General features: G+C 39.2%; 1 protein-coding gene across 1 annotated transcript; it reads left to right on the top strand.

Moving 5' to 3' along the window:
• Window positions 1-9,980: 9,980 nt before the first annotated feature.
• Window positions 9,981-19,889, top strand: LOC139735117 (gonadotropin-releasing hormone II receptor-like). The gene is made up of 3 exons (XM_071645887.1): window positions 9,981-10,580; window positions 13,898-14,099; window positions 19,372-19,889. The coding sequence occupies exons 1-3, from the start codon at window positions 9,981-9,983 to the stop codon at window positions 19,887-19,889; spliced, it is 1,320 nt and encodes a 439-aa protein (XP_071501988.1).
• Window positions 19,890-22,485: the final 2,596 nt, after the last annotated feature.

Consider the following 22,485-nt stretch of genomic DNA (forward strand, 5'->3'; position numbering starts at 1 on the left):
TGATTTCCCTGCATCATCCTAATCATCTTTTACATAATAACAATAATAATTTGGTACCGGTATTTCAAAGTCTACCTCGAGTATCGTGTCTGTATTTCTGTGTCCAAATTGCAGCTAGCAGAATGGAAACACACACACACACACACACACACACACCAACACAAACACGCATACATTTATACATTTGGTATACATTTAATATTCTTGTTTATATCTCTTTAAGATCTATAATGTTTGTTTTATGTTATAAGTGCTATCTGGGGCAAATTATTCATACATGTACATGTATAGGGTCCCATTTTCTCTCTCTCTTCTTTCGTTCTTTAAAACAACAACAACAACAACAAACACGCACACAAATACGCACACACACAAATCCGCTTACACGCGTGTTTCGGGACCACAAGCACACCTCTTTATGCGAGTATTAGCGAATTCCGTGAAAAATGGAAGAGATACACGCAGCTTGCGTTACTGCCGCAGGATACTTTGATGCTGCCGAGACATCCTCGCAAGGAAAGAAATAAGGAACCGTTGTAGGGAAGGTAAAGAACGTGCTTACCATTGTGCCGGCAGGGCAAACTTTCTCTTATGTATTACCCGTTAATATCGTGCATGAGATACTTTAACTTATCTCTCTCCCTTTTCTCCCCCGACTCCTCTTCCCCTCTCTTTCTCTATTGTCATCGTCCCGAGTGCGTGTGAGAGAAATTAACTGTGGAAATGAAGAAGACATCAGAGGGGTTGATGCCAGTCTTCTTAACACCATCATTTCTGAGCATCATGTAATAGTGAAGATTAATCGCTTCCTAGGTCTACAATCAGTCGGCGTTCGAGGTAGCGAAAGAAAAAAAAAAGACGAGGGGTATACAAATGTCATAAAGTTATATCATAGAGTTTATCATGGAGATGCAGAGATTGTATTTCATTACGCAAGCAGACACTCAAGTAACAGTTTATCTTACAATTATTATTGCAACCGTTTCCTCACTAACACATAACGCTATCGGAAACGGTATCGGAAAAACGGTTAACAGCTCGTTATTCCGAAGGTTCGTTATTCCGAAGGCTCTTTAGTCCAAAGATTCGTTTTTCCGAAGGTTCGTTATTCCGAATTTCATTGTCGGATTAACGAATCTCCGGAATAACGAACCTTCGGAATAACGCCACAAATATTCGGATAAACGAACCCTTTTTCATTTCGGATGAACAAACCTCTAGCTACTAATAGGGAATTTGTGTGTTTCGGGTTAACGAACCTTGGGAATAACGAACCTTCGGAATAGCGAACCTTCAGAATAACGAACAGCAACCGGAAAAACGAGGGAAATCATCCGACGCAGACTTACTGTACCAGTTTTAAATCGAAAGAATAAAGATATTGTGCCTTCCTTGCAATATATGAAATCAACATTTGCAAAAAGTTAGTTGACTTCTTTCACGCCCCCTCCCCCCCCCCCCTCAAAAAAAAAAAGAGAAAAAACGAACAAATTTCTGTGATGCAATAAGACGGTTTGGTTCTGGCACAATCTGTAACTTACAACTTTCACAGCTTTTGGTTGTTCTTTCAGGATGGTCCTCCGATGAAGACGTTAAAGTCCCCCCCCCCCCAACTCCACTCGTCTGATGAGTGGTAATTATGATGATGCCTGTATTCATAGTCAATACCACTCTTTTCATCATTGTACAATCCACCATCATGAAATGCCATTACGAACAATGTTGATAAACACGTGTGTAGTTGGACAAACATGGTGATTTCTCTACAGTTTGTCAGATGATCATACTCACTTATCCCAAAAGCAACGCTCGATGTAGCAGTCAGCTGTTCAACGGTATGGTGTCGTCCTGATGGTTGGAACGGCGAACGCATCGTAAACAACAACAAAAACAGACGAACAAAGGGGGGGGGGGGGGAGACTGCTTTCTTCTGGAGTGTCTGGAGACTGTAAACCAATGGATATCCAATTTTACGGAAATGGGAATCATCATCGTTATCGCAGACATCAATTTGGAAAACTCCTCCGCCACCTTACGCAGTAATATAAAACACCACTGAAACATGACAGAGTAAAAGCTTTATAGGAGACCTATAAAAAGAGTCAGAAGAAAAAGAGAACAAGAAAAAGGACAGCCGACCCTAATTATCACGAATGAGGAGGTGATGCCAGATTCATAAAGACGATGAGTCAAAATGTTTAAGAGGGATGTTTTCTCCAGGCGACGACATGGAAATCACACAGCGCCGGGGAGCTCATCAGGTGAGCCAATAGATTACCTTCCGTACCCACCGTAATTGGCCTCCCCAACATTTGATTATTACGACCTTGCAGGTGTGAACGCTTTTGCAGACACATGCCTACGAGGGTCTGGATGGTATTCAGGCGAAGAGGGTCCAATCATAGCATAGCGGCGGAAGTGATCAAAGCAATCCTGGAGATTTCCCAAAGCGTGACCCCCTCCCCCACCCCCATCCTTTCAAGTAAAGAATTTAAGTCACTGCCGAAATCTCAAACTATAAATAGTGACAGCATATAAGACTTAGATTGAGTATGTATGATTAAAGAAAGAGTTACATTTGCCAAAGCTGAAAAGGTACCGTCTCCATCAATAGAAGCACACAAGAAACCCCATAAAAAGAAAGAGCAAAAACAATAAATAGACTAAGGAATAAAAACTATTTGAGTTGTAACTCAAATGTATTTGCATAAAGGCAATGTATTAGCTTGTCACTGGCGAAGATCTAAGAAGAAAACTGTCACATGCACTTGCACTTATCCACAAGTTCCCAACTATGTTGTTCTGGTAAGAAATTAAAACTAACATGGGCATGAACGTTTAGCAAACAACCTGATCTAAAGAATACGTCAATAAAGCCCGTCTGGTGAACCTTTCAGCTGGAAGACATGATATTCTTCCACTGCACTGTTGAGGTTCGTGGCAAACTGCCGAAGTAAATCGGCTTTGATTAGTGTCATAACACGGGGACATTTATCGACGTTATGACTGAGTCTAACAATATTTCGTGCAGGTCCAAAGTATTCGATGTTGCACATTAACGCCTGTGACGCCACCGTGCTCAAGATGAAAAGCCGGCAGAACGTTTGTGTTTCTCTTTCGTATAGTCTTGGTTAGGAGAAGAGAAAAACGACACAAACTCATCTCTGTATGATTTAACGACACCGTCCGATGACTTCATGATAACATCGCCCCCGAGGAAGTGGTTCCAGTTCTCCAGGGACTACGTTTCCTAATGGCTACCCGCCGTGCCCATTTCTTGCATAAGCGTCCTTCAATGATACGCTCAAGTGAAACAATAACTCATTTCATGAAGCCTACAGCTGCATAAAACATATTTGCCCTTCCAGCTAAATACGAGAGTCAAGTACACCGAAGTATTTCTACGTTTTTTGTTTTGTTAGCATTTACGGCAGGCAAATTACAGCTATCATGCCCGATAATTTTGATCGTTACGAATGTGAGCTCCATTAGCATTCATGAGCGGAAGAAAGACATAACTGCATCCCCTTGATACTACTTGATGGAAAAAGAAATCCGGATAAAATGTCTTATGAGGTTGAACTTCATGGACGCAGTAGCTCGTATCAATCTTGAGGTAGAACATCCTTTTTAGTCGAGAATAAGATAGGGAAGTGATAATGTGTCTTCCTCTACATGATATGCGAAGCATCTACGACTTGCTCTCATATCAGCACGTTTAATGTCCCATGTACCTTTTAAAAGATAGCGATGAACTATCAATTTGGGTGTTCAATTAGAGGTCATAAAGTGACTTGTTTGCTATACTAAACGAGAATAAAGAGTAACCTTTAGAATATTAAGTTTGATACCAAGGTAAGCTAGACAAAAAGATTGGAATTTCTTATTCTGGTCGTGAGAGTCATGTTGTCAATTGTTGTTGTTGTTGTTTTTTGCGCCTTCCCTAGATTCAACTTTCAGTAAAAGAAATGCCCCCTTCCGAGGGTAGGACATTTGTAAGTCGGACTCTGACAAGAGCTCCCCGTCTGTTCTTTGCAATGCCGTGAGATAATGCAGTCATTTACGTTGTTAGACGGATACTTAGTGGCGCGGCATTTTAGAGCTATCGCATCGCGATCATGTCGATTAGTTACAGGATCAAAAGTAGTTGACCTGTAGTGATGTCCACTGGAATCTCCTGTCGGCATTCGCCCCTGGCTCTCCAACATGGTTCCGACAACACCACGTTGATATTGCTGTCGCTTGTTTGAGGTCAATCTCGAATCATGTAGAGTGTGAAATCAAACGATTCTCTATGATAGTTTAGACTAGTTTATATATACAAAATCATGTGAATATCATTATTTTCATTATAGTGCCTTGATGTATTCTCCTATTCATATGATATACTTTCATTGTTCTCCTCAAAGAAAAAGAAATTGTTCTATAGATTCTGAAAAACATCCGTAACTTTTTGTCAGTTCGTTCATATTCATAATGGCTGTGTAGCAGCATTCGATCCAATGACTTACTGGATACCTTAAAAAACAGTATTCAAGCAGAATCTAAGGAAGATAATTATCATCCCCCCCCCCCCAAAAAAAAGGCTAACAACTGACCCCACACACAATGCAAACTGCGTCATCAACCCACTCTGACCGACATCTCAGCGCCTGGTCTGACTTTCTCAATACCAAAGTGCAAAGCACGATGAACCTACTACATGAGAGATTACCTTTATCACGGAGTAAACAAGTGTGTTTCTATAAAGTGACTGATACCCTCGACATTGACTCTGACTTATGGCTATAAAACTCTCGAATAGACGAGGGACATGTCAAGGAAAAACCAATACTCGTCTTTGCATTCGTCACATCTTAAACTTGACTCATCAAACTGGACGAGGAGAAAGTACAACGAGTCTCGGAGGTAAAGAACTGGTTGTTCAAGGTTAATCAATTATTATTCTAAGATGCACGATCAGGACAAGACCTATACAGTGGAAGAGCGATACTATTTGAATGGGTGGCAAGCACTTTGAAGAGTTCGGAGAAGTCTGATTTTTTTTCTTCTTCAAACTTTGTGTGTTTCAGACGAAGTGCAATAGATTCAATCGTCGCGATTGTAAATGAAAAATAAGTACGCATTGGATAATCACTTTATCGATGGTTTTGCTGTAAGAAAGGATCTAATTTGTCCTCAAGGTCCCTGACCTGTTTTAAGAAGAAAACCCAACGACACTGCGGAAAACAGGAGGGTGGTTCACGCAGTCATACAAACGCACAAAACTACATTTATTTGAATATATCAAACAAGGTTTTGTATCAAAAATAACGAAGGAATGGCAGCAGAATATTATTCTCAAACGAAGTAAGAAACAATAACAGACAATACTCAATACATTTACTTTGAAAACACAATCTTGAAAATCGTTGTGAAATCATTGTTGAACTACCGGATTTGTTAAACCTACTATTTTAAGATGCGGTTGACTGGGTTTCATTTGACCTATACAGTTCTCTTAAGCCTGAAACGTTGTTCCTTGAACTTTGTGAGAAGGACTTACATATAAAAAGGAAGAAAAATTGAAGATGCTCGGTGAGGCATTGTCAATCACATGTATTTCCTGAGTGAAACATGTAATCTTTCTTTAATGGCTCCACAGGTAAGTTTGAGTGAAACGTGCAAGCACCATAAGAGTTTTAACTTGATATGGACTTCTACAAAGTTCCGTTCTGATTGATTGTTTACGAATATGTTCACAATTTATTTATAGGTATTGTTGTGCATAAAAGATGTGAGAGGCCTGTCACACTCTGCCTGTGGTAATATGTGCATCAGTTCATACATTTACCCTGTTTGTCAATGTTACTTCTCACAGCATGACTTCATGCTTATTCGAGGAGTATAGGATTGAAGTTATTACACTTCGATCCTCGTTCTACCTCCTAGCATGTTTGTGATGTCTGAAATGTCAAGATCTGGCTCTAAGGAGTGGCGCCCGGATAGGCGATTTTTGACGAGTCTCACCGCCCGAACAGCTGTTCATACGGACGTGTGCAAGTGACTTCTTGTCGCTCCTCAGTATTAAGGGTAAACACGACCGGAAATGAGTCCATGAGTCGCACCAAAAAAAGATCAAATTTGATCAGGCAAGAGACAGAGATTACCAAGTGATCTTTGACAAACAAGAGTTTGACGGCACGGCGCTTGGTAAATGAAAGCAGGAAGACTTCCTGAGAAGCGTTTAAATACAGGGACGACGCGATTTGTTTGGAAGATCAGGACGTAAAAGTTACATCAGCGTTGTCATTTGCTGATCATACTTGCACAGTTCATTTTTTTAATGATCTTAGATCTACGAGGTAATGTAGAGGACACACCAAAATAACCCACGCAGATAAAAACAAGCATTTTCAACTCTACCCGCTTTCGCAAGAACACCCGCGGTATAGGAGATTTCTAGATGATTTTCAGACTTTTGCGTTTTGAAGATATATCAAGTGGTTGTACTGGTTACAGAGTTTCAGGACTAAATAGTGATTAGGATGAGGAATAAGAATGTTTCGAAAATTTATACCAAAATCATCATAATGAACAAGGATGATAACATAGAAGCTTCACAATAAGAATGCATGCCTGGGCATGCTCAAGGAAATAGAACAAAAGAAGTAGGCATACATACGTTCTACACAGGTGAACTTGTTAAGCAAGTGGTATTGTAAAGGGATCACATTGCTTCATTCCTGGAATATGTGAGCCTCTTATGTCTCTTCGTTGCTTTCCGTTTTATTGGTTTATCTGCTCAAGTTTCACAATAGATATCTCAAATCTACGCATGATACTTTCGATTTATGTGCTACATAATGTGAAATTAAGTAGATTGTCTGAAAGGCTCCTTTAGATAAGTCGGCAGGTAATTCTGTGATTGTCGTGTCGCGCAGCCCACTGTCAGAAAAAAAAAATGCGATCCAGCAAAAAATCACAAAACTGATTATTTCATTACATGTGCTCAGGAATACTCATAAGGCATTCACGGATGACAAGTGTCTCTCGAGATTAATGAGCCATTTCCTCGTCTCCAGTGATGCGTCGTATGAACTGATGCAGTCTTGGAGACTGCTATTTTGCAAACACGGAATCTTTCGGATGGCATCCGGACGAATCCATGACCCACTTACGAAAATCTCTTTTCCATTTTCCCTTGTCTGCCGCGATCATGGGTCGCCATGACGGATGATTACTCTTAATTTCACCGATTCCGCTGTCACACCACTCTTACGTCGTCTCGTGGCATCCATAAACCCCGTTCCGTTCTCTTCTTCACCTGCCAAGCGTCTCCTCGTCGAGAAATCCTTCGCCCCACATACCACCGATCCATCTTCCTTGTACACAAGCCAACGACAGACCGTCAGAATCTTTGGACCTTTCTTTCTTACCTGTGTTGTCGACGTTCAGCGCTATATTATCATTTCCATCATGTCAGGTGAAGCGAAAACACGGGAAAATGCAAAAGAAATCGCAAGGAGCTCAGATGCGAAAAATTTCTCGACGCAACTGGAACACAAACTTTAGTGAGGAAGTTGATACTTTCCTTTCATACAGTTTAGATTGATACATTCAGAAAATCTCCCTAGTTCGGCTTTCATGCCAAAGTCACGAGGCAGATTTTTCTACTTACCACACTCAGAATGAAACATAATTATTAACAGATCATAATAAATCAAACGGTAGTGGCCGTAAAAAGTCAAAAGAAGACTAGACAGATGAATTTTATTCATCATTAAAAGTCTTTCCCCCCTTTTTTTCTTCTTCTTCTTCAATTTTCTTTACCGTTGTATGAATGTCTTTTAATTTTAATCTTCCAATAGAAGTAAATATTTTACACAAAGTATTCTAAAGCATCTACGTTCTTCCGGTTACAGATCAGTGTTTCGAAGACGAGCTGTCCTTGATTGCATATGAATTGATTGATTGATTGATTTCGAGCAACCTACACCCAGAAGCAGCCCTGTCAGCAATATCGTGACGGGAAAATGAACTCACTTTAACAAATGGATTTTTGGAAGGGAGAACGGCCAGAATATAACGTATCAATAATTACATTAAAATCGTTCGACTTGGTCCTTCAGCATATATACATGTAAATAATCTAATGTTATCTAAGCTGTTCCAACTCTTCCGTCCTTCAATCTACTCTAGCGACCATTTTCACCTTGTTTAAATGTATGTCATGTTGTGCATAAATTCTGTTTGTAGCAACCTGTACGTGTCTCTCCTCCATCTCTTCTTTTCTTATATTGTAGTTCTCAATTTCGCTGGAATATGAATTTGCTTTAGGGTTTCCCCGGCTTAAAAGCGCTGCGTTTTAATGGGAACCACTTCATTTTTTTTCTCTCTCCAGAATATGGCACTTTCATTAGAAAAGAATGGAAAAAAAAAATGTTGGTTTTCTGGTCGATAGATTCTTTTGACGTTGTAAAACGTATCAATTTGAATATTCGTTTCGTTCTGCTGAAAAGGGGGAAAAAGTTTAATGGAAATGACTATTAAGTTTAAGAAAGAATAGAGGGTAAAATAGAAGTACCACAACATCACCCGTCACGTGAATTCATCAGTTATTTCGCACTGAACGCTTTGAATGATCTACATGTTCATATATGTATATATATATATATATATATATATATATATATATATATAAGTAACAAGACTGCAACAAAGTTCATGCTGTATTCACCAACGGTTTATTTCTACACAGAAATTTTCGAGCGTCTCGCCGCCCTTTCTCAAGTGTTGATACTGAGAGAACAATATATTGTTTTATATATATATATATATATATATATATATATATATATACATATATACACATATATATGCATATACAGTCCAACCTCTCCTATCCGGCCTCACTTTATCCGGGTCATTCTATTATCCGGACGCAATCACGCCGTGATTTTTTGTTTCAATCTAATGATTACGGGGAAAAGGGGGATTCCAAACTAAGACCAAATTCCTGCACAAACTAATATGAATCATTATTATTCCCAACATAATTAATGTACCATTACATCAAATTTTCATCCAAATAATAACCATTCAGACACCCACTACCCCCAAATCACAGCAAGATATTGAGAGAAAGATTTTCAGTAAATTAGGGCACGGTACAGGCCATTGTTCATTGAGCAAATTATCAGAAAATTCTGAAAGCAGACCAGCTGATAAGGACGTGACATGTTCACGCAAAACTAATACGTGTGCATGGTTAGTATAGCTACTATTGCGTAGTAGCTGCGTGTATCAAACAGTGTCTCCTATATCCGACCAAATCCCTTATCCGGATGAGCTTCGGTCCCGACATGTCCGGATAGGAGAGGTTGCACTGTAATAATTATGATCCTTGTTTGATGACGTTTTTTAAATGAGTTCGCCATAGTTGAACATAATTATGCCCTGCAGAACCCGCGGCTATTGTGATTCACCCATTATTGTTATAGCCCTGTGCTAAAATGCCGCAAGAGGCAGGGTAAGATGATGTATTCGAGCAAAATTTGATGACTGAAATGTTTCATATGTAATCACCTGTGTGTATAATAAGTGATATTTTTCCCACTTCCACAGGGTGAGATGCTCATGATGGAGTAGAGTCTGGATGATGACAGAGCAGCTGTTTGGCAAAGGGCAGAGTACATCAAGGGATAACACGCAATTGAAAAGGATCGGCACGAGCACTGAGTTCAGCTGGACTGGAAGATGTTTCTGTCGAAATGATGATCACGGAAGATGAAGTTTTGGCCGTCGGTGGTTGTTCGAAGATTGTGGATAATGTCACTTGGAGCGTAAGCAAGCTGTCTGTGACAATTTGTCGATGCCGCCGGCAAATTACGCCGCTGTTGGGTTCTGCATTGTGAACTCCAGGAGGAGTAATAGTGCAGTATTTCATTGGCCTTCAAGTTAGCTAGTGATCTGGTTGGAAGGGGCACATATCGAAAATCATGGCGGTTCCTACCTCTCACGTTGCTGGCGATGGCCACGACTTTGCTAAATGGAACAGTGCTAGTGGAATGGTGGTCAAGGACGCCATCCTCATCGCCCCGACTCCGAACGTGGGCGTCGTCTATAATCGCAGCTTTAACAGCTCCCTAGATCAGGGTAGCACAGAGGACTTTGAGACGCCAGTCTTCACACCCGAATACCTGATACGTGTCGTCACACTGACGGTCATCATGGTTCTCTCTGGTCCGCTGAACATCGGCGTTTTTGCGTCTCTCTGGCGCGAGCGACGACGGAAGTCTCGCGTCAACCTTCTCGTGATGCACCTGACCGTAGCCGACCTCCTCATCACTTTCGTCAACATCCCCACCGACGTCATCTGGTTCTGCACGGTGCGCTGGTTGGCCGGCAATATCACGTGCAAGCTTCTCATGTTCATCGAATCGTGCGCAATGTACGCCTCGTCATTCGTGCTCATCGTCATCAGTCTGGATCGCTTCGCCGCCATCGTTCACCCGCTCAGTGTCAGCAAGGCGGACAGGAGATGTACTATCATGCTAAGGGTAGCCTGGGCTTCCTGTTTCGTGTGCAGCTCACCACAGGTAAGAAAACTTGTCCATGAAAAGGGCAGGCACACAAGTATAACACAACGAGCAATTACATGATGCTACATCACAGATAGACAAACATAGGCAGGTATGGAAAAACAAACAAATTTAATTGATTGCATTGTACGAGATATTGGGCATGAAGTAACCGACATGCAAACATTAATTACGGACAGAAATATTTGCCATGGCATTATGTGGCCAATCTTGGATGCGTAGGTCAAGAAGAAGAAGTGGTAGTAGCAAATATGCAAATACAACAACAACAACAACAACAACACACACACACACACACACACACTAAAGCACGTGCATGCATAAAGAAAGACACACTATGATTGTCTGTCTGTGTGTTTACCTCTCTCATCACGCATTAAACAAGTAGTAACAAGTAGCAACATTTGTCTCCTCACCACGTTCCTCAACTCTCACGCGCATGCTCACAAGCACAATCAATTTATTTTGGGCGCGTCTACAGTACACTTACAGGAGAGACTTGGTAAACAGTCAGTTTAGCGATAAATTCACAAGACGGATTTCCTCTGAATCACTCACAATTTCGCAGGGTATTCGATAGTCTTATTATTCGAAATGTAACTTCTCGTTTTTCATGATACAAGCTTTCGAACGTCATCATATTTCTTATCTATACATATATGTATACTTTTTTTTTCATTACATGGCATCCTTTGAAAGTCTGCAGAATTAGCTCATCAAATACCAGGATAGAACAAGCATTGTTCCCCCTTGGCTACGCCTTTAAAGAATATGCACCCTGAATTGATGATCTCGGAGAGTGAGTGGAGATTAATAGTTTGTCAGTGAGGAAATCCATCAGAAAAAAAAGAATCAGATGTAGGAGTAAAGTCACCTGAAAAAGTCAAGTGCGAATCTTTCCTACAAGAACATTACCTTGGTAAGCTTTGGGATCATCTTCGTACAATGACGGAAACTTGCCCGAAATAGATCACATTGCCTTGATTCACAACCCTCTGCAAATTCAAAAGTCACTTCAATTCATTTTCTCTCGACCGAGTTGCCACGCTGACGTGGTTAAAATGTCATTCATGATTATCGCGTGCTTTCATCGAACAGAATTCTCCCTCATGTTATTTTGCTTTTCCCGCTTGAATTATGGGTTGATTGCAGTTTTGGCGTGGATTGAATTACGAGATAGAGGTGGGTGCCGTCAAATTGAAGTGAATTTCGTGCCGGCAAAGATGTCGATGCAGGTTGCATTCTTCTCAGATATTAGTCATTGTTAGTATTTCGTGGCACCGACAATATTGTGCGAGTTCAGTAAAGGCGCAACCTTAGAGGGGAAAATGAGACCCATTAAATCAAGAAGAAACCTAAATCTTCGCCAGCACATCGAAGCACGAAGAGACTCTCTCTCTCTCTCTCTCTTTCTCAGCTGGTAGTTGTTTCCATGGAAGAGAAACTCCTACTTTTATATAGATTTATATGAATATACGTTTGATAATATGTGTTTTTAAACTTGATCAATAGACATAAAATGAAGGAAGATGTGAAATATACAGTTGTATATGTATTACACACTCAGCAAAGAAAGAAAGAAAGAAAGTAAGCACTTTTTCAAGTTTATATTTCTCATATAATATCTAGCTAAAAGTTAATGTATTATATACCATATGAAAGGTAATTTCATTGGCTATCTATCTGGTAGGTAAATAAAAAGGGAAACTTTACGCATGAGTGAAAACCTTCGCTTTTCTCTTCAAAGGCACAAAAGTAAGAATTGCAAAAAAAAAATGAACAAGTTGCCATTCATGCGTGCTCTTCATAAGTGCTCTTCCATGTAACAATAAGATACAATAAGAACAAAAGACGAATTCAACGCAATAAAAAACATGAATTAAGTTGCAAAAATGAACCTAAGATCTCTATCATATCTTTGAAGCCAAAAAGATCAATAAAGGCTGAAATAATGGAGGAAAATGAAGAATCTTCTGTCGAATCCAAAACTCAAATGAAGAGAGAAGATGCCATATAAATAAAAATAATGAGAATTTGAATTTATTTCTCAAATTAGGAAAATTGTAAATAATTTTGGTTCTTGAATATGTCTCATGAATTCTTAAATTACTGAATTAAAAGAATATATAATAAAAGATATTCTGTTCATTTGATCATCTTTGTGCCCTATCTCCCTTTATTATTCGAAGTTTGAGATCACAGAAAATTCATATTTTCCCTCTTAAGTTTCCCACTTTTATTTTGTTTAAGGTTATAAAGACATAAAGAGAACAAAAACTTATTTGGGTTATTTCATTCATGTCTCTCATTGTGTTAAACTGGTCTTTTGTTGTTATTGTTATCTTGAAGGGCATTTCCAAATGAAAGACAACGCGTCAATATTTGCAATTTTTACTTTTGTGCCTTGGATGACAAAAAAACATGCGTTCACTCATGCTTTTCCTTTTGTTGACCTATCAGTTTGATAGCCAATTTAATTACCTATAATATGGTATATAATGCATTGATTTTCATCAAAAACTTCTATGAAAAATATGAACTCGAAAAAAGTGTTTACTTTCTTCTTTTTTTTTGCTGCGTTGTATATACATACATTGTACATATATGTTATGCATATCATACATATTATAATATATATATTTATATAATCAAAAATTGACAGAATGAAGGGATGGAATAATTGAACGTACACTACCTACGAAGGCATTATAATATCATGTCCTTTGATTACTCCAAGCAAAGACACCGCCTACTTTCATGCCATGTCAGGAATAGTGACAAATGTTCAAAAAATATTCATGTAAAGAGAACTCCAGTAAACTCTTATAACACGGCTGTCAAAATATTAATGCTTACCAAGTAGTATATCTTTTTACAGCTTTCTTAATTGATTAATTGTCCAAACATTAATATCACAAAGCAGTATCTTTTTACAGCTTTCTCAATTGATTAATTTAAAAACACAAATATTTACAAAGCGGTACATTTTCACAGCTTTCTTAATATGATAACTGTTGTCAAAACATTAATATCTACATAGCATTCTATTTTTCTACAGATTCCTTAATTGAATACACTGATTTTAAAGTTTAAATAAGTGATGAGATCATTGAAACAAGAGTCGGCATTACAATATATTACTGATGGTACTGGTAAAAGAAAAGAAAAAAAAAGAAAAGACTAAAGAAACTTACAGCGTGCTAGCTTGCCATCTATGTCATATTTAGTCATCCATCACATCAAATTCGTTCCCTCGTTTCCCTTCTTTCCCTCAGCTAGTCTACAGTAACTGCTCCCTACTCTTTAATTTACAGCTCTTCGTTCACGAAGTAAAGACTCCCGAAGGCAACTCGAATTTCACACAGTGCGTCGACTACGCGTTCGCCAAGAAACAGCCCAAGCTGTGGTGGTCCTACCACGTGTTTGTCACCCTCGCCATGTACGCCATCCCACTTCTGGTCATCTTCTGCTGCTACGCCGCCATCGTTTACAAGATCTGTCGGCAGTCGAGAGAAGGTAGGGCGAAATAGACCGTGAAATTACGTTGACACATCAAATTGCCTTGAGAATCAATGTCCCGTTACGTTTACGCTGTAATTTTGCATATATTGTATTTCATGGTTTTGATAGTTCAATGCGGATATTGTATTCACATCTTTTCGTATTGGTCACTCACACATCAAAATTCAAGTAAGGAACAAACAGTTAACAGTCAAACCTGCCTTAGCGGCCACCTGCCGTACGCGATCACTGAATTCCTTCCGAGAATAAAAAAAAGCCAGGTTTAACGACCCCGTCTATAGCGGCCATCTGTCTGTAAGGGCTTTTTTTTTTTTTCGTCTTCCTTGGGTGGCCGCTATAGGCAGGTTTGACTGTGCTTTCATTCAAAATAATGTTTTATCATTTACTTGTTGCATTGTTAGCGGTAATAGGTGCGTCGTTTTTATGTCGCATTATGTGACCTTAAGAGAGGGTCACTTGCAGCTATTTGGTCGACTTTGATAGGAGAACCTGACGCCTTGTCACAGCCTGTCACGTCATATAAAGATTGCTCTTTTAAAGAAACTAACTCATTGACATTTTAATGCGTTGCTCATATAACCTCATAGTATTTTGTCCCTGACAAAAGACTGATGAAACATTTTCAGGCAACCGAAAGAACGTCCTTTCGGTTACTACTAGAACGAGATTTGAACGAATTAAAATTCATTCAGCTCGCAGATAAATGAGTTGGTATCAAGATGCATGCAATATTCCTGGCCAATTAAAGAAATCGCTCGCACGTCTCTGATTCTATTTCCTCACAACTGTCGAGATAATTTTTGTCTTGACAAGCGGCTAGAAACTATATGTGAGTTTGGAACATGAACCACTATTCAAGAGAAAGTAGAAATTCTGTCCAATTGCGTACTCACCGCGGAGATACGTGGCTATTTTTTTCTTTCTATGATGATAGTAATAAAAAGTTACTTTAAAAAGAGGAGACAGCTCATGAAGTGATAATTGTACACCCAGCGATATCTTTAATCTACAATTGGTATCATTCTTGCTTCTGCAAAATTTGTTGTCATTTTTCGAGCTTATGCAACTTCTTTGGCTAACATGATTTGGAATCACTTCTTCATCGCGTAACAATGATTTAAGTTTCAGTTGTTTTGTTAGTCCACTTGCACAAATGAAAAGAAAAATAACGTAGCGGATCAAAGACACTCTTAAAGAAGAAATTTAATCCCAAAATTGTTCGATTTCATACGAAAGAGAAAAAAAATCCCTGCAGAACAGTGCAAAAACGATCAAAATCGAACAAGAAATAAGGAAGTTATGACATTCTTAAATTTCAAAATTATTCGGAAAACTCTTCTTGATCAGTCGTTATGAATATTGAAATCAGTAAATTTATGACGTCAAGCTCCTACAATTTCTTATTCATTTCAAGTACAAAAAAATGACCTAAACATCTCATATTTCAGCCGCATTGATATAAAATATGCCTTAAAACCACCCAATGTAAAAGAGAATAAATTTTACCTCTGATATAGTTTGGTATTGGAATATACGCTTTTATCTGTATCAACTGAAATAAGAATTTTTCCGAATTTCATATACAACATAATACTTGGGTACCTAAAGGGGGGGGGGGGGTCACCGTGCACCCATATATGAAAAGTTGTGAGGGGGATGACACCATCAACTCGCTCATTTGAATATTCATTAGGACTGGTCAAGAATTGTTTTCCAGAAGAATGTGAAATTTCAAAATGCCATACCTTTTTTATTTCTTATCCGACTTTGTCAATTTTAGAACGTTACGTAGGATTTTTTTTCTCTTTCTTTTGAAGTTTATTCATTTTTTTCGGGTGGATTTCTTCTTCATTGAACTATAATCTGACAAAGTCAGTGATAACTAAAGTTATTCGTGACAAAGAGATATATAGATTTACAAGTACATGAACGAAATCACGTATCACACGTGTAAGAATTAACGTATTTCAAGGTATATGACGTGGAGGAGACAGCCATCAGTAAGCAGTGTGGTTGACTGAGATGACGGCCGCGGAGTAAAATGATATAACTGTATATAAGAAAATTAAAAATTCTGATTCGAACTAAGTGAGCAACGGCAGGTAACGGTCGGAACTAAAAGGTGACTTTATGAATAAACTCAAATCTTTTCTCCTCCCCCCCTCTCTTTATCCACATCCAAATTATACACACGTCAAAAGAGAGATGGAATAGAAGCCGTTAATCATAAACGCGACCTTAATCGTTTCTTAATCCTTTCAAACGTAAAAAAAAAAAAAAAAAAAAAACGTTTGAAAAGGTATACCTTCTAATGAGGCGGGATAATAAAGGTAGGTGGAATCAGGGAGGTGAAATTTGACAGAGCTGACTACAGAGCTGAGCATTGGACACGTGACTTCTTCGATGGGCCCAAAATTGAAACTTGGTTTAAATCATCCCATGTCCCATGACTATACAACACTGGTGCATTCAGACGCTGTCTTGTTAGTCAGTAATCCGGTAATCCGAACATCCGAAAAAGTGATTAACTAATGTTTGGGTCGACTAGGCAATCATACAGCGCGAACGTCATCTGCAATTGCAGGTTATTGAATTGAATCGCAGGAAACAAAAAAAAAAATGACTGCACAGCAATGAAATGTTAAAATACCATTTATCTAAAATTTGAAGTATAGGCTACAAGAAGTGAGGGTGATTTTGCATTAACTTCTGTGGCGCCTCTTCTCTTCTTTTCCTTTTTGAGGGCAAGGGGTGTTGAGTAGCTGAAATCATTCCTGCATCCTCTTCATTTCTGACACTCCGCCCACAATATGATAATCGTCTACCTGCCAGTCCCGGTGTGGGGCCAATAACGCTGATTACCCACCCCCTTGCCCCTCCGCGCTCATATCATGAGGTCTATCGAGAAAGCGGGTAGATGTCAATTTAGCCTGATGAATATAGTATTGGGTGACTCTCTTTTGACCGCTTGATACGCTCGTAAAGTTTGTTTGGCAAAACTTTAAAATGCACTTATCGTTACCAATTGGAGCGAGAGAAATAATTGAATTCAAAGCCACCTGCAGCGCAAAGTTATCAACAATGGCGTAGGCTTTATCCAAACTGCTATCCGCTCGGCTTCGGTCGGCTCAGGTAACCTTTATGAAAATGATTCATTGTCAAAATCAATCGAATCCTCCGGGAGAGATCCGGGACATCTGTCCGTGACCAGTTACTGTTTTGACGATTGTTGCTATACTGAGGTTTTCCGGAATGAGTTTGCCTGACTGATGTTATTTGACTGAGAGATTGTATGCATATCCGTGATTGCTGGACTGATGGTTTTCAACCAAAGTACATGTATATGACTGGCTCGACGACTGATACTGCTTCCCGAAGATAAATTTTATCACGTAAACTTTACAGACCTTCCTTGGATAATCCGACTGAGAATTCAAATTTTAGATTAACCGTCTTTCGTGCAGTCAAACTGATGCTGACATTGTAAGTCACAATCCTCTATTTCGGTTCAGTTCACTTCATCTACTTTTATTTGTCAATTTTTACACACACGCAAAAGTTTTGGATCAACAACAATTTAACTGTTATAATTGTGACAAAATCAAAGATAGCTAAACGTACTCTAACATAACTAGACATACAGGTACATGAAAGAAATAGCGTATCATACGTGTAAAAAATTTACATATTTCGAGGCACAAATGGAGGAAACCGTTATTAACAAGCAGTGTGCTTGACAGGAATGACGGTCTCGGGGTAACATAATGTATAAGAAAATTCAAAATTGTAATCGGAACTGAAGGAGAGCAATGGGAGAAAAGAATACCTTCAGCCTCTAGTCATATTTCCCATTTACCTCGAGATCCACTTATTTCACTTCATTTGCTTCCACATTAAAAACAACAATCATTTAAGTTTTAACGTCATAATGTCGTCATAACTTAATCATAATAATTCATCGCGAAATGACTATTAGAAGCCGATTAGGCTTGATTAAAAAAGGCCTCAAAGTTGTAACAAGACTTTCACAACTGAAAATAGGGGTACAAAATATTTGAATCGCAAATGGTACATAAACAAAATGGGATGGAGAAGGAAAAATGCCGAAGTACTGGCAGAATATGCAAAACGTATAGTTGCTATTTAGGCCTACACAGTTTGCTTCTGAAGTGACTTCTAAACGGCTGCAGTGACTAGGAGCTTTTCAGTTCTTTCCGTAAAGTTTTCTAGAACATGGGACCCTGAGTGAAAATGATTGTGTGTCTAGCACGTTTTCATACGTTTTCTCTCATGACTTCCGGATTGAGGTTGGTCTTTATTCATCTGCTCAATCTCTCTTTAAAAAAAAAAGACTACAGCCTCTGACCTTATGATTTCTTTGCACTCTCCCTTCAACTTCTACATTGATAAAGTTCATATTGAAGTCAAGAACTGTGAATTATGACTGACGATGGATTTGCGTCATTTTGGTATGCGAAGTATTCAATGTATGTTTCTGAGTATTTCTTTGAATGACATTGAAAATGTTAGTGCGTTCACGTGATTATTCTAGTGTGCTTAAAGTTATCAGGTACGGGAAACACACACACGCACACACATACACACACACACACGCACACACACAAACATGAGAATCAAGCGTAATGATAAGCATGGTGGCGTCCAGCTGCTCAAAACATGGTTAGTTACACTACAGTATTTTCATATAAGGCCCTTTTCTCTTCAAATAAACCTTCCCAGGAGTAGCTTCCTGCAGGCGTCTCGCTTAACATGCCCTTTGGACGACATTGACAATTCAGTACGTACAATACAAAAGCATGGTATAAAACTTCAAAACAACACATTGCGCGTTGAAATATGAAATCAATCTACACCGAGTCCTGTTTTTCTCTGCACTGACGCAAACATTTTGAGCGAGATTAAGATTTAAGACTGTTAAAGGTAACTCTAAAATGACAATACTGCATGGCGAGTAAAACCAACATAAACGATATCTCAACGCACCTTCTTGGTTTCCAATATGGACTCCGTACAAAGTAGTGGCGTGGCTTCGAATGTGCCCCCAATTGGCAGCGAATGGAAATCGATGCAGTCGGGCCGACCTTCCCGTTAATCTCTTTGCTCCAGTCCTTTTGATTTCGGATGATTCGTCCTGTTCTATTGTGCAACTTGAAAGGCTGGCTGCAGCACGTAACTTAAATTGCTCCGATATTTTTATGACAAGCTGAACGTAATGTTTCCATGACTTCTCTTTGCTTTCTTTCAGTTGCGAAAGCTCTTAAAAACGGCAACCATCCAAGTCTCAGGCGAACCGGCCTCGATCGGCTTCCACGTGCCCGTATGAGGGCGCTGCGACTAACGGCGACAATTGTAACTGCGTTCATCATCTGCTGGAGCCCCTACTACATCGTCAGCACGTGGTACCATGTGGACAGCGGCTGGCAGGAGACTGAGAAGAAAATGCTGAAACCCGTTTGGCTTATAGACGTTCTCATGGCTCTGGGATATTCCAACATCTGCGCTGACCCGATCATTTACGGCGTGTTTAGCACGAAACTCTGGCGCCAGTTCAGGCGGTGCTGGAAAAAGAGCTCGCAGGAAAGTCGGCCTCGTCTCAAGGTGAAGAGATCGCTGTCCTGTTCGCACTCCACCGTGACCAGGGCCTCGTCCGTGCGCTTTGGGGTCACGACGTCCGTCCATACTTGTGCGCAAGGCTGCAACGAGCACCCTGTAATCGAGTTGAGTAACATGACGCAAACCCGGGGAGACAGTGTTTCATACTGAGCAAGCTGAAAAAAAAAAAGATAACGTGACTAACTCAAGACAAAACTGTGTTGCAGCTTGTGGATATAGCATGAGAAGAAGGCACGGTTCAGCGATGAGACATTTGTGGAATTACTAAGACTTTGCTGCGTGATAATCTATGTGGTTTAATTTGTGTACTCACCGCTTCAGTATATATACATATTTCGTTAGGGACAAAAAAAAAGACACTATTCGCCATCATTTATTATTGACGGATATTGAGAAATGGTATCTGGTTTTTATACTGCTCAATTTCGTAGTATCATGCCGTATATTCACGAGTCCATCCCACACTTGAAAGTTTTCTTCAGGTCCAGAAATGAAACCAGTGTCGTTCAATTCGACAAAGCACACAAATGTAGACAGGCACACACCAAAAAACAAATATTTTTTTTTTAAATGAATTGGAATTTGGACGTTTGCCGCCTGAAAAGAACCCATCTGCAAAGATACACATCCCAGCCCCAACCAATATAGAACTATACCCCGAAAAAAAAGCAAAGTTATACAACATCCAAAATTTTTGCGCCAAGAGCTTCCACTACTCTTGGCTACGAAGTTCCCCATCAATATGAATAATTCATGTGAAAAAATAAAGGCAACACTCATAAAGACGGAGGTGAATGGAGATAATGGATACACCATTTGCGGAACAAAGTGGCAAGTAGTACGCTGAGAGACCCCCGTGTTGCTAAATGAAAATTGAATAAGAAAGGGAATGCAATTATTACCTTCGAGTATTAAGTTATGATTATCATGAAATAGTTAGTATCCTCTTAACACTGAAGGACAAAATTTAATAGTTCCTCGAGATTGCCTGTATTGCTCAAGGGATTTGGTAGTGCCTGTCTCGAACTGATTATAACCTTGAACTTGTGTTAAATTTGGCAATGAGTCGTTAGACACCGATCCACTTAAGGGGCTGCCTTATGTATTCTAGCTAATTAAAGAGGGATTTTTAGTCACGTGAACATTCTTAAGGTGACTGTAATCTGAGGAACACCAGCAATTTTCTTGGTCTCTTGGTTTAGAGGGGGGTCTAAGCAGTATGGAGAATGCAGCTATAATAGCTGGACGCGTAGAAAAATAATAAATCACATACCATACGGGCAGCATGAAGAAGATGTCTTTGGCTTTGAGTAGCAAATCGACTTGATATAGAGTAAATAGTTGTCTTCATAATCATGAAAATGTGAAACCAGGATTATACTTTGATCAATGTTTACAAATGCTGGTTCAGTACTCAACCAAGAAAAGAAAAAGCAAAATAAAAAGAGGACGCGACCTGAATATCTAAGACGACTGTAAGTACCAGATCAAACTGAAGACTTTTAAAAAGATGGGGTTCTAAAACATCAGATTTTGGAATGAAAGTATACTGGTGTAGAAATTTTTAGGCATACATTTGGCAAATATTTTGGTGGTATAAATTATCATACAATAATTTGACTAATAATCTCTTATCATAACGTTTTTGTCTCTGAAAAATACGTATATCTCTGATATTGCCACTGCTGCTCTTTCTTAATGTTTAACAATTTTGATATTTACGTGCGTCACATAACTTGGCGAACTTACAGACTACTAGTCAACTTTGGTTTTGGGGATAATCCCAGTTAAGGGCGATCCCTCCAAACTGATGCCAGTCATATCAAACTGATAAGGAAAATGGGAGTCGAATTGTTATTTTGAATCAGACAAAGTCTCTAAATGTAATATAAAAAATCTTAGAACAAAAACAAAAAATTAGTATCATCGCGATGAGGTTTATAAAGAGTCAAACGACTGTGAGAACAAGTAACAAATGAGTCCGATCAGCAAGAATTCTGAGACGTATTTGAAATGACGAACACCTGACTAACTCCCGCCATAAGAAGGATATGTAAAGCCATCATTAGTGACGGACTGTACGCAAAGCTGCATCTTTACTGTCTGGGTTCCAAGGCCAGTTTTTTAGCCTAACCTTGTTTGGCCGTCCGCCCAACGTTTGTTTGTTTGTTTGTTTGTTTGTTTTTTGTGGGCTTTGCCCTATTTCCGAGGTGCTCAATCCGAATCTGGATGATGCGACTCCTTCATCCTTGAGGGTTTTGAGATATTAAAGATGGCCGTCGATATGGCTTCCAAAATCTGAAATTTCTAGGTATGTCCGTATAAATGATGAAAGATTGATGAGAAAAGACTTGGTTTCAGCTTATGATTGTAGGGTGCTGAATCCGAATCTGGATGATGCAACTCTTGCATTCTTCAGCATGTTAAGATATTCAAGATGGCTTCCAAATATACAATTACCATTTTTCTATATTTGCTTATAAATGGTGAAATTTGAAAAGAATCGATGGATTTACCGTATTTCGAGGTTGCTGCATCCGAATCTGGTTAAAGCAACTTTTGCTTCTCTGGCGGTTATGAAATATAATTATCCAAGATGGCCGTCATAATTGAAATGTCATTATAAACATATCCTTACTTTACAAAGAAATAAATAGATTGAAAATAAATTGATGGTTTAAATCTATTTCTAGAGTGCTGAATCCGAATGTGGCTGAAGCAACTCTTGCTGGTGTGCATTTTCGCT

This window comes from Diadema antillarum, unplaced genomic scaffold (assembly GCF_040938485.1).
Source record: "Diadema antillarum isolate AM-2024a unplaced genomic scaffold, OU_Dant_1.0 seq00000563_RagTag, whole genome shotgun sequence".
NCBI lineage: Eukaryota > Metazoa > Echinodermata > Echinoidea > Diadematoida > Diadematidae > Diadema > Diadema antillarum.